Source organism: Mustela nivalis, assembly GCF_964662115.1.
Source record: "Mustela nivalis genome assembly, chromosome: 5".
In the NCBI taxonomy this organism is placed as follows: domain Eukaryota; kingdom Metazoa; phylum Chordata; class Mammalia; order Carnivora; family Mustelidae; genus Mustela; species Mustela nivalis.
The window spans coordinates 26,010,460-26,022,795 of NC_139024.1; the positions used below are offsets into that span (position 1 = coordinate 26,010,460).

Consider the following 12,336-nt stretch of genomic DNA (forward strand, 5'->3'; position numbering starts at 1 on the left):
TGACAACATTGAGTATTCCTGTCCATAACATGGAGCTTTTCCATTTATTTAGTTCTTTTTGATTTCTTTGATCAGTTTTTTTTTTAAGATTTTATTTATTTATTTGGCAGACAGAGATCCCAAGTAGGTAGAGAGGTAGGCAGAAAGAGAGAGGGAAGCAGGCTCCCTGCTGAGCAGAGATCCCAATGTGGGGCTTGATCCCAGGACCCTGAGATCATGACCTGAGCCGAAGGCCAAGGCTTCACCCACTGAACCACCCAGGTGCCCATGTAGTTTTTCCTCATATAAGTCATACATAGTTTGTGAGATTTGTACTTGACTATTTAATTTTGGGGGGTACTAATGTAAATGGTATTGTGGTTTTTAAAAATTTTTTTTGCCAAGTGAAATAAGTCGAGCAGAGAAGGTCAATTATCATATTGTTTCACTTATTTGTGGAACATAAGGAATAGCATGGAGGACGTAAGAAGAAGGAAGGGGAAAATGAAGGGAGGGAAATTGAAGGGGGAGACAAACCATGAGAGACTATGGACTCTGGGAAACAAACAGTTTTAAAAGGGAGCGGGGTGGGGATGGGTGAGTCTGGTGATGGGTATTAAGGAGGGCACAGATTGCATGAAGCACCGTGTTATACGCAAACAATGAATCATGGACCACTACACCAGAAACTAAGGATGTACTGTATGGTCACTAACATAACATTATAAATAAAATAAAATTTCTTCATTGAGGTATAATTAACATAGAACATTATATTAGATTTAGATGTATAACATAATTATTCAATATTTGTATATATTTTGAAATGATCACTGTGTAAGTCTCAATCATATCCCCATACATTGTTATGGTTTTTTTTTTTTTTCTTGTGATGAGAACTGTTAGCTTTTTCTCTCTTAGCAACTTTTAAGTATGCAATACAGTATCATTAACTAACTATGGTCACCATGTTATATATCACATCCTTAATGATACTATGTTTTTAATTTCAAATGCCACATATTCATTGCTGGTATATAAGAAAGCGGTTAACTTTTGCATATTAACTTTGTATCCCATGGCCAGGTAAATAACTTTTTAAATGTTTCTAGCATTGTGCAATATGGGTGGGATAGATTTTTCTTAAAATTGCCAACTGCACTTCAGTAAACATTTTTAACTCCTTCAGGTACGGAGACATCCACCAACCTCCATCAAAAGCTGTGTTACCATGTGTTGGGAACTGATCAGTCGGAAGATATTTTGTGTGCTGAGTTTCCGGATGAGCCTAAGTGGATGGGCGGAGCTGAGGTATGGAGCTACTGTGAAACTGCCCCACAAACACAATGTCCCATGGATTGTGTATATGGATGTTCTTGTTGTGTGATCTTTAAGGATGTGATGAGTCCTGTGAGCAAATATTCTCTTGTTAAAAGTATTGGTATTCCAATTGACTCTTAATAATGAAGGTGATGATAAACCTTTTAACTGCAACTTCAACATAAAAACCTTAATACAAAGTAATACATGCCTATGGCTAAAAAAAAAAAAAAAGGCAAAAGTGCAGAATCACATAAAGCAAAACATGAACATTTTGAAATTCAGAATCTTATGTCTCAGAAGTGAGGAAAGTATCCTTCCCCAAAATTTACTTTGTATAAATGAGAAATTGGGGAGAGAGGGAGTATATGTTTTCCTTTTTCACACAGCTTTTCTCTTCATGCATATTGTTCACTTGTTTTTACATCAAAATGTGCATTTTGAGATTTTTCCCATCTAATAGATATTCAGGTATTGCTTGGGGGTCTTGGCCATAACCAAACTGTATTGGAAGTCTTCAAAGTTACCAGCCCAGATTTTATTCTGTATCTTGAGAATCAACTATGAAAAAACTTAGAGGGACTTAGAGTAAAAATTTAACTCTTGCTAGTTTATTTCTGGGTAGTAAGAAGTATTTTTTAAAGAAAAGCATTCTGAATGTTTTGATAGAGGTGGGCTGTTGGCCCATTTATAATGGGAATGAGAAATCCACTAGAAGATCTTTATAAAGCTCCCGGAGTCACTTACTTAGAACTTTGGTTTAAAAAAAAAAAAGAAAAAGGAACATTTGATATTCAAAGTTGGGCTCATGGGTCTGGTTCACAGGAGATAGAATAGGAACCCATAGTGTTTTAGTTCATGTGTATTGATACACCTTATTCCAGATTGTCCTTATATTTATTTATTTATAAGTTTCCCTAGAATGGGTTGGCGGACTGCTGCCTGCCTTCAGGCTACATCTGGCCTGCTGCCAGCTTTAGTAAATAAGGCTCTATTGGAACCCAGCTGCACCCTTCATTTTGTGTCGTCTGGGGTTGCTCTTGGATGGCAATAGCGGGGTTGAGTCGCTGCAAAAGGCCCCGTGGCCCACAAAGCTAAAATATTTACTTTCTGACCCTTAGTAGAAAAAACTTGCCAGACTTTAATGCAGTGTGTGAATTTTTAGTTCTGTGACCTGAAACTGTCCTTTTCTCATGCTTTTTCCTTCTCACTTAAGTGCCTCCCCCATGAGCCATCCTTGTGTAGTTACTACTATCATTTTTCTCACCTATTTGTTTTTTTATGCTGTCTCTGACTCTATTTATAGATCGTTTCTACCCTTTCCTTCTTAGTTCAGCTTCTCCTCCTATTTAAGTCTTCTGGTTACTGTGGTTAATAGATGTTGGTTTATAAAATAATATAGATTTTTACTCTCATCTGAGTGAAACAATTAGGGAGATGAATAAGCTACCAGTGTTTTAATGTTAGATCATGTGTTTCTCTTTATCTTTTTGGAGGGAAGGTATTGATGCAGAAAACCTTAAATAATATGTTCAATAATCAATTTTATTCCCTCTGGATTCTTCATAAAATCAAAGGCCAACTTTCCTAGAGAAATTTTTATATTTCAGAGCTAATAATTTCATTACGGCAGGCCTGTTTTAATTAAGGTAGATGTATTTGGTTGATACAGTAACATGGATATTGAAAATAAATGCCAGAATATTTATATAATTTAGTGTATTGGACTAAAAGGAAACAAGCTTTATAGTAGAATATGCATGCAGCTCAAGTTGCTTGAATTTCTCTTAATGTTTGGTTGAAGCAGTGAGGTTTTTTTTTTTTTTAACTTTCCAGCTGTGGTAAAATATACATAACAGAATTACTGGTTTAATCATTTTTAAGTGTAGAGTTAAGTGTCATTAAGTACACTGACATCATCATGCAACCATCACTAACCATACACCTCCAAAACTTTTTAATCTTGCAAAACTGAAACTGTCCCCTAAGTAATAACTCCCCATCTCCCCTGCTTCCCCCATTCCCTGGCAGCCTTCCTTCTCCTTTCTGTCTCCCTGGGTTGGACTATTCTAGGTGCCACGTATAATTGTCCTCATGTAGTATTCGTCCTTTTGTGACTGGCTGTTTGACTTAGCACAAAGTCCCTAGGTTCATCCATGTCATAGCATGTGTCAGAATTTCGTTCCTTTTTATAGTTGAATAATATTCCATTATGGATAGCACCACATTTTCATTCATCTGTCAATGGATATGTGGGGTGTTTCCTTAGCATTGTTTTTTTTTTTTCTTTTTTTTTAAAGATTTTATTTATTTATTTGACAGAGATCACAGGTAGACAGAGAGGCAAGCAGAGAGAGAGGAGGAAGCAGGCTCCCCACTGAGCAGAGAGCCCGATGCGGGGCTCGATCCCAGGACCCTGGGATCATGACCTGAGCCGAAGGCAGAGGCTTTAACCCACTGAGCCACCCAGGCGTCCCTTCCTTAGCATTGTTGTGAGCAGCCAGTTTTGAAGTGAGGGGCACCTGGCTGGCTCAGTCGTTAAGCATCTGATTCTTGATTTTGGCTCAGATCATGTTCACAGGGTCGTTGTGATATCGAGCCCCGTGTCAGGCTTCTGCTGGGCATGGAGTCTGTTTGAGATTCTCTCTCCCTCTGCCCTTCCTACCCCCACTCACTCACTCACTCTCAAAAAAAATAAAAGATAAAAATATAGTGGAGATATATATGTATTTAACATACCTACATTCAGTTCTACCGGGAAAGTGAAAAGAAAAGCACATTTAAGTAGTTGATGTGATCCTTCTACCATTCATTAAAAAGGTGTTCACTCTATGTAAGTTATCTGATGTAATTTTTACCAAAGCCTCAAAAAGGAGGTGATCATTCCATTCCATTGCATGGAGGAAGTAAAATGCCTGCCCTGGAGATTACCTTGCACGTGCCTGGCTGCAACTGCCTGCTGAGTGTGTTAGAGCCACAGCCTGTGTCTTCCTAACCCCGTGCACTCTGCCTCTCTGGTTAGAAGGAAAGAAGGCTTGTAGAAACAGCAGCGAGGACTGTTGAAAGGATACATCTGTACTGCACAGAAGTAATAAAGTTGTTAAAAAACTTCAGGGACATATATGGTGAGTCCCAAGGAACTTTATATTGGATCAGAGCCTTAATAGTGAAATATATAGAGCAAGTCTCCAAGAACCAACAGGCTTAGTAAGTCAAGGCTGGACATGGTCTTCCTTGAAGCTGTGTTGCACCCGCTTGGGTGGTCTTGTTATAACAGGTGTCACCCCTCCAGGTGCCAGGGTCGGTCGCTTCATAACCACACACTGATGCGTGGTATTTTTCAAGTAGTACTTTGGGGATCATCATTTTGAACCCAGTGTTTTGTTAATACCTTCCACACTTCAACAGTGTCTGAATGGAGAGCTAGTGATGGTGTACTGTGACAGAAACTCCGAGATTGTGTCCTCGTCCTGTCGGTGCAGCCTCGGACACATCCCTTCTCTCCAGTCCTCTTTCCTTCATATCCCCTGGGCCTTTTTTGGCTGAAAGTCTATGGCTAGAGGATTCAGCACAATATCTCACTGACCCTGACTCAGGCTTCCTAGGTGAGAAGGTAGCTGCCAGATGTGAGAGCAGCTTGGGCTTTGTGCGTGTGGTTAGTGGGGCCTTTCCGGGGGACGGTGGCTGGCCAGTGTGTGGATGTGCGTGGATTTCTCCGGCGACCCTCCGCACCCCTCCCTTTGGCTGCTGCCGTCCAGGTTCACTGAGGACTTCCCTTTGTATCCTAGACACTGTCTCCTTAGGACTCCTTTTCCTTCACAGAGGTCTCCTCTGCCTTCTTGCACAGAGAGGTCTTCCTGCCTGGAGCAGTCCACCACATAGAACCAGGAAGAAGCTTTAGTTTTGCCATCATTGCCCTTGACAGCATCTGCCCCCAGGATGACTGATACCATGTAGCAGAACCCACAGCTTCTGGACGTTTTTGGGTATTAGAACTATTACAGGAGATCACATGCTGCTTCCCTCTGCCCAGCTCATATTTGGTGAGCACAAGAGGGACTGGACGGGAAATAGGGACTACTCGACCCCCTGCTTGGGGTTTTTGTTTTGTTTTTTTTCCCATGCGAAGACTTTATTCAAGATAGCCTCACAGTAGCACAGCCCAGTTATCCACTATCAAGCGCATGAATGAACTAACTGGTACATCCCTACAGTAGAATACTACTCAGCAGTAGAAAGGAACAGACTGTTGATATATTCAGCAACAGGAATGAATCTCAAAATACTTACGCTCAATGAAAGCTAGAAGAAAGGAGAACGCAGGAGTACAGAATGTTTGGTTATATTTATAGAACACTGGAAAATGCAGACTAGTCTATGAAGGCACAGTACAGATCACTGGTTGCTTGCAGACGGGGGTTGGGGAACAGGAGGAGGGGACGCGAAGGGGCAGGAGGAGACTCGGGAGGATGATTAGATGGGGACTCTGGAATTGACGCTTCACAGGTGAGGCCATTCTGAGCAATGACAGTCTCCAGTTCTCTCCCCTCTGTTACTCATCGTGGGCTGGTTCTGCAGCGGCCCTGCAGGGAGGAGGAGTTGGAGGAGGCGAACGGGATTCTTGCTGCTCCGGAGCTGTTTGTCGGTGTTTGGTTGCTACTGTCCGCTTGCAGTCATGCCCGGTGTCTTGGTGCAGGCTCCTTGATGTAGGGAGACATCCTTGCGTAGGGAGAGCCCCTCCATTCTGGGAACCTGTTTGCTCTTCTCTGCGGTGGATAGTAAATGCTCTGGCTCACGCTTGTGTTGCCTCCCAAGGCTGCTGCTCCCAGCATGGTCCCCTCTGTAGCGCCCGTCCATCCTTTTTCTGCAGGGACCTTTCAAGATGGCTGGAGGGAGGCTACCTTCCTGGTATCTCTTGTTCTGAGGGAAGCAACCTCCATGGTTTGCTCCGTCCCAGAAGGGTGTGTGCTGGTCAGCGTCACTCTCCTCACCTGCTGGCCGAGAGCCTCCTCCCTTGGGCCCTGCAGCTCCCTCATGGCCCTGGGGTAATGTGAAACCCATCTAGCATTTGGCTTAGAGGGACAGTGGTGTCAATTATTTAATATAGACCAGAAGGTTTTACCTAGAAGGCAGGATTGTGGGAGAATAGAAATTGTCATGTTTTTGAAGATTCTACTGGATTAAAAAAAAATTCCCTTTATTTTAAAGTGATTCTCAGAGCATTTGGGGTGTGCGGGGGGGCTAGAAACAGGGAAATCAAGTATTTTGAGGCACTTTTCCCAGCAGAGGGTGCTCTAGAATGAAGATTCTGAAAATGTGTCAAGTACGTTTAGAAAGGATTACGGAGAAAATGCCCAGCGTCTCTGTGACTGTCTAGCTGAGTTCTGTATTGAGAACCGAATTCTGTCGTAACTCATTCTTGAAAAGAGGGCTTCTTTTTCACAAAGGTAATCCTAATCTTCATGTTTATCACATATCTCCGTTGTGTGTTCACTTGTGGTCCCTAGACATTCAAGTATGTGTGTATTTGTGCAGAGGTTTGTATATTAGATGTATATGTTAACGTGTGAAATCACTGCCTAGTGCTGGCCTCTGTGGACACAGTGAACGTTAGTGTGAGGTTCGTGCATGTGAAGACCCTCGAGGCCTGGTGTGCACCCAGCTTTGCCTTCCAGAACATAGGCGGCCTGGGTGTCTCGGTGTCCCTCAGGGAATTCCGCCTCACCTGCCCCTCACTCACTGCACAGCTCGGCTTGAGCAGAGCCCTTGCTCGGCAGCCCTCTTCGTGGTCAGCGCACTTCGCGCATCTCTTCCCCGGGGGCCCAGGAAGCCATAGGCTTGGTGTCCCCTAGGTGTGAGGGTCTTGCGATCCTCGGGAGCACAGATGGGCGCGCTCGGCCCTTTGGAAGCTGTTCTTGTTGTAGTCGGCTCTTCGGTTTATGAACATTTCACAGTACTGCTGACGGGTTTAGGGGCGCATGGCACAATGTCCATCAAGTTCCGTTCGTCTGCCGTTTTAAAGACACTTTGTCCTCCTGACCCGAGCTTTGGGGGCGGAGCCGGCGCGTGCAGCTTGCCTCGCTGGTGAGCCTCGCTGGTGAGCCTCCTCTCCTCGCGCAGTGAGAGCCTCGCGCCCCGCCGCGGCTCCCAGACCCCGGTCCCCTGCGCGCGCCGCCGGGGCGGCTGAGCGGCTGTCTTTCTGTCCGTCTCGGGTGGATCCCCAACCGGACTCATCGCTCGTGTCCTCTCTCTCCCCAGCACCGCGGGGCATGATAACATCCGTCGTGCTGATTAGCGCAGGAACATCCAGCGCTTCGTGGGGACGGGAAGGCCAGAAGCCGCCCCAGACCCGGCTGAGAGTTCAAGCCAGCAGCAGGGACAGCGCCTGCTGGGGGAGAGATGGGTTTGGGGCTAGAGGGTTGGATTTGCAGATCAGTAGCTTCTTACCTCACCCCCTTGGTCAGTGAGGGAGAAAAGAAAACAAACAGTGGATTCTCAAACAACCCAGCTGCTCTGCCGGCGACCAGCAGTGGCAGCTCTGTCAGGTCAAGACCTAGTTACTCATTTTAGTTTGAGTGCGGGTTGTGGGTTTTTTTTTTTTTTTTTTTTAACCCCCTAAAATTTTCTGTCAGATCTGTTTCTGGCATACTGAGGAACACCTCATACGGGCTTTGGGTTGGTTTCTGTTCTCCCGCATTGCTGTGGGACCACAGTGTGCTGGGAAAGTGCTCTGACTGAATGACTGACTCCCTGTTGGGATGTTTGTGTTAATCCGGGTCACAGGAGCCTGTGACTGCCCCTGTCCTGGGGTACCTCAGCTCTCCTGTAGTTGTGCACATACATCGTGAGTCGCCTAAGCGAGGCACCATCATTGTAATGATTAGTTTGACCTTTAAAAGTTGTCCTCAGCTAAGTTCTGGAAACATACTTAATATTAAAGAGATAATGTTAGGATTCACTACTATTGTGAAAGGAATCCAAAAGAGACTATAAAATAAAACATAAAGTTTCCTGCTCTGAGAGGCACATGATTAACTCCCAAAGCTATTAAAATCCATTTTATTTCTTTTGTTAATGTTCCAGACCATTTTAAACCTCACTGCTTTTTAGGATATTTTTTAAAAAAAAATATATATATATATATATACACAATTCTTTTGTCCTAATATTTAAAAGGAATACTTTCCTCAATTTGAAAAAGTGTGTGTAGATTCAAATTATGGGGGGGAAAAAAACAAACAAACTTCACTTCTTGTTAGATTCTAAGTGGAAATTATATATACCAAAGAATTTCATGTCTGTACAGGTTTGGTTAACACAAGACCACATGGCGGGAGTTCAGTACCTCTTGCATAAAATAGCTAATGAGTTCTTTGAAAATGATAATGTGTTTGGGACACCTGAGTAGCTCTATTGGTTAAGCCTCTGCCTTTGGCTCAGGTCACGATCCCAGGGTCCTGGGATCCAGCCCTGTGTTGGGTTCCCTGCTCAGCAAGGAGCCGCCTTCTCTCTCTCTCTCTCTGTCAAATAAATGAAATCTTTTTTTAAAAAAGAAAATATGTTTGATACAAGTCCACATATTATACACACACACACATAAATATTAGCTATGTGTCTTTGTTGTTTTGAAAAACACCTTTGTAGGGGTGCCTGGGTGGCTCAGAGGCTTAACAGTCCCTCAGTTAAGCGTCTGCCTTCGGTTGGAGTAATGATCCCAGGGTTCTGGGATCGAGTCCCCACATTGGGCTCCCTGCTTAGCAGGGAGTGTGCTTCTCCCTCTGCCCTTTACCCCACTGTCTCTCACTCTGTTTCTCTCTGTCTCTCCAATAAATAAGTAAAATCTTAAAGAAGAAAAAAAAATACCTTGTAGACAAATGATTGGGAGTTTACAACATTTAGTGATCTTTGTTCATTTTCTCTTAACATGAGATGCGTAAAGAAAAGTTAGTTGATTCAAGTCATTTAGAAGGCCCAGCTGTTCTTATTGTATAGTATGGAGACTGAGAATAGCCAAATTCAGTGAATTTAAAATTTTTATGTGCTAGTAATAATAATAACATAGGTTTATTGTGGTTTTTTGGTTTTATTTGTTTGACAGTGTAGGCAGAGAGTCAGGCAGAGAGAGGAGGAAGCAGGCTTCCCACTGAGCAGAGATTGTGATGCAGGGCTTGATCCCAGGACCCTGAGACCATGAACCAAGCTGAAGGCATAGTGTTTAACCCACTGAGCCACCCAGATGCCCCGTTTAAAATAAACTATAAAGATCCCATTTTCCAGAAAAACTGCTAGTATTGTCTTATTGTATTTCACACTCATTTCTGTAAATTCATTTAAAAAAAAGCATGGGGGCACCTGGGTGGCTCAGTGGGTTAAATCCTCTGCCTTCATCAGGTCATGATCTCAGGGCTGGAGCCCAGAGTTGGGCTTCTCTGCTCAGTGGGGAGCCTGCTTCCCTTCCTGTCTCTCTGCCTGCCTCTCTGCCTACTGTGTCTCTGTCAAATAAATAAATAAAAACTTTAAAAAAACCACAAAGAATGGTTGGTAAAGCTGATACATCTTGTAAATATGGAGCAGCTATGATCCAGACCCAGGTCTGAATGGGTCACTGTCACACCTGCGTGAGGCATTAACTGAAGACATTTGATAAAAACATTACTTGGGACTAGATTCCCCTCAGGTATATTCCAGTTGCTGTTTATCTTTTAAAAATTCTATGGTGTTATGACTCCTGGATTTGTAGAGGTTATATCCTGAATGTGCTGATTCATGTGAATTTTGTGTTTGTTGAAGCAGCATATGTGAGCCTAACAGAATACAGAACGAAATACATACTCCATCTTACAGCATGAATGATGTCTGTCAAGGGTTTCCTTATATTATTACCTCAGTGTAGCCTAGTGCCACAATACACACAAGTAAAACTTCTTGGTAATTAATGTGGCTTCTTTAATGAAAGTATGAAGTCTGATAATCCCACACCTTATGCCATTTGATAAGTGTCAATGAATGTGACAGCCATTACTGGGTCCCCTCTTCAAAACAGAAGCCAACACTTAACAGCAGTTTTCTCCAGTAGCACAAAACACGCCAAGCCGAGAAAGCAAAAGATTAGAGGGGAGCACTTCTTTCCACACTCGTCCAGCCTCCCTTTGGGGGAATTTTCCTCAGTCAGGCCTTGAAAACTGAATAGGTCAGGCTGAGAATTCCCAGCCGACTCATAGTCCTGAGCCACATTCTTTTACGTAAGCACCTTATCAGCAGTCGGGTTGAAATCTCGTTCTGCACATGCTGACTCTGGTTTCATTTCTAGCTGATGCCCTGGGAGAAGTGCATTGTTTGTTGGGCCTGCCCAGGAGGCTGAGTGGTTGTGGGCTCTGCTAGGTTACACACTGCCTGTGTACGAGATGTTGTGATGGCCTTGCATGCTGTTACAGGTCAGGTTCCTTGGCACGCGGACCGGAAGTTGAATGGACGTGCTTTCAAAGCCTGTGCTGGGGGGCGAGGGCAGAGAGAAAGGAGGTGAGCTGTAATGCAGTCATTAGGACGACCTCGGCCAGTCCTCCAGGGAGCTCTTGAGCTGCGTTCACCTTCAGCATTTTCCTGACTGGGGCTTTATATCCTTGAGTTCATCAGTCATTACATGGGGGAAGAACCCAGAAGGATCTGTGACCTTGGGAGAGGCGGTCCTCTCCAACCTGAGGACAACCTGAGGACCCCAGCACTGGCTGCTCCCGGCGCGTAGCCATCTGCAGCCTCCCCTGCACGTGCTGCTGTCCATTGGCAGTCCGTGCCCTTGGGAGTGAACATATGCAGCTCCAGTATATGTCAGCACAGTTCTGGGGACCAGATAGCTGTACCACCGTAGCAGTTGTAAGGAGGCAGAATTCAAGCAACTGTTTTGAAAGAAATTCTACTTCCCTTTTAAAATCACGTAAGGACCCTCCCCCGGAGCCTTCTCAGCGCTCACCCTTCCTCCACCTCCGCTCCCTGTTAGCTGCCCTTCTCTGCACCCCCTTCATACTTCGCACTTCTTGCCGTTACTACTCTGTGTGCATGTGTGTGTCCCTCTCTTACTTGCATCTGAGCATGAGCTCCTCCAGACCCTGTCCTGGGTGGCTCAGTGGGTTAAAGCCATTGCCTTCAGCTCAGGTCATGATCCCAGGGTCCTAGAATCTGCTCAGCAGGGAGCCTGCTTCCTCCTCTCTCTCTGCCTGCCTCTCTGCCTGCTTGTGATCTCTGTCTGTCCAGGAAAAAAAAAAGACCCTGTCCTATTGATCTGTGTGTTTCAGAACCTGGTTCAGCAGTGGCCGACTCCTGGTAAACGCTGGTGGAATAAATGGCCTTAGCTCAGATTCCCTGAATAGTGGCCAGCTGTGTTTGATGGCATAAGTTAAATCATGTCCTGTTAAAACCAGCCACTATGGTAACCATAGTTGTCTCCAGCTCCCCCTCCCCACCCCAGAAGCGAGGGGGCCGTGACTGGGGTGACTTTTCATTTGTTTTTCTCCACTGAGGTTTGCCTGGTTATGGATAATGAAAAGCTGAATAGTAAAGAATGGTTATTTATGAGTAAATAAAGAATGATAGCTTTAAGGGGCGCCTGGGTGGCTCAATCATTAAGCGTCTGCTCAGGTCTTGATCACAGGGTCCTGGGGTGGAGCCCCACATTGGGCTCCCTGCTCAGCGGGGAGCCTGCTTCTCCCTCTCCCTCTGCTTCCACCCTCATGTTCTCTCTCTTGTGTTCTCTCAAATTAATAAATAAAATCTTTAAAAAAAAAGTGATAGCTTTCATCCCTGTTGGTGGTATTTGGAGTAGAGTTACTGGATTTAATATCCACAAATGTAAATATTTGGTTTATAGTAATTCCTAGAAATTTTTTGTTAATTAATACTTAATTACATAAAATGTGATTTTCATGAAATAAGATCATTTGACTTAAGGAAAATTTGTTTAAACAATATAGACTTAAAGTAGAAGAAAGCTGTGAAAAGCAAAGATTTAAGAATTACATCTTTTATAATTGGTCAGATTAGTAT

General features: G+C 44.0%; 1 protein-coding gene across 1 annotated transcript in view; it reads left to right on the plus strand.

The window, feature by feature from the left end:
• Positions 1–12,336, plus strand: part of PREP (prolyl endopeptidase) — a 112,215-nt gene that overhangs the window by 31,411 nt on the left and 68,468 nt on the right. The window contains exon 6 of the mRNA XM_082730540.1: positions 1,169–1,290. Coding sequence (XP_082586666.1) covers positions 1,169–1,290 — 122 coding nt within the window. The remainder of the gene's footprint in view (positions 1–1,168; positions 1,291–12,336) is intronic.